The 1029-nt window shown below is 49.5% G+C and overlaps 1 protein-coding gene across 1 annotated transcript in view; it reads right to left on the bottom strand.

Moving 5' to 3' along the window:
* Window positions 1–468: 468 nt before the first annotated feature.
* timm50 (translocase of inner mitochondrial membrane 50 homolog (S. cerevisiae)) overlaps window positions 469–1029 on the bottom strand; it is a 45900-nt gene continuing 45339 nt past the window's right edge. Inside the window, exon 12 of the mRNA XM_056283686.1 lies at window positions 469–649. Within this exon, the coding sequence (XP_056139661.1) occupies window positions 637–649 (13 nt within the window). The 3' untranslated portion in view covers window positions 469–636. The remainder of the gene's footprint in view (window positions 650–1029) is intronic.

Genomic DNA, 1029 nt, shown 5'->3' with positions numbered 1-1029 from the left:
CTTTGTCCCCAACTGTATTCGGCCAATTACCCCACTCTTCCGAGCCGTCCCGGTCGCCGCTCCACCCCCTCTGCCGATGCGGGGAGGGCTGCAGACTACCACATGTTTCCTCCCATACATGTGGAGTCGCCAGCCGCTTCTTTTCACCTGACGTGAGGGGTTTCACCAGATAACAGACATATTTGGGCCTAATCTGGAGCACTATTGGTACTTACGGCTCAGTTACGGCACTGGCAACTGTTGTGTGGGCCAGCGGTGGCCCAAATGTAATGGGGCGGGCTTGACTTGGGTTACAGCACGTACTATGTGGGCCAGATGTGGGCCATATAAGGTGGACCTGTGGCTGAGTTGAGGCAGCCACACTCACCCTGAGTCAGCGCCGTCATTCAAGGCCAAATGTGGGGCAAAGATTCTTGCCCCCCCCCCCCCCCCCGGTGGGACAAAGCTCAGGACAGTCTTGAGTGTTGTAGTTTCTCGTTTTATTATTGAGGATGTCGATGGTACATGAATGGTTCACATCAACTGAGTCTCACAGAACATTCAACAAAGCACAAGACGCAGACAGGAGCCAAGTCTTAGAAACCTCTCCTGGAGTCTCTCTCTCTCTCTTTCTGTCTCTCGTTCCTGGATCTTCCTCTATGGACCGAGTCTATCAGAGAGAGGGTTCAACACAGTTAAGCTGGACTTCATTGTTCTCCGAGGACGAACCGAGTTCTCCACCAATTGTCGAATGACTGTAGCGTTTTAGCTCAAATGAAACTATATCTAGTTTGCTGAACATGGACTTACAAGGTCTTCAAATGACAACTGCTGGAGGAGATGGCAGCTTCCTGGAAATTTTTAAACTTTCGCCTGTCCCACAGTCCAAAACTAGCATACAAATGTTTCACTTGTAACAAATTCTTGGTTGACGACAGCATTATATACATGCCAAAAATGTCCATTGTCAAGTTTGAAACTGCAGGAGAAGCTGATGTTGCATTTATAAAGTGAACTGCATGAACCTCTTCACCCAGCTAGTCCCGTCAC

Source organism: Lampris incognitus, chromosome 7 (genome assembly GCF_029633865.1).
Source record: "Lampris incognitus isolate fLamInc1 chromosome 7, fLamInc1.hap2, whole genome shotgun sequence".
Taxonomy (NCBI): domain Eukaryota; kingdom Metazoa; phylum Chordata; class Actinopteri; order Lampriformes; family Lampridae; genus Lampris; species Lampris incognitus.
This window is presented reverse-complemented; position numbering and strand designations above follow the sequence as displayed.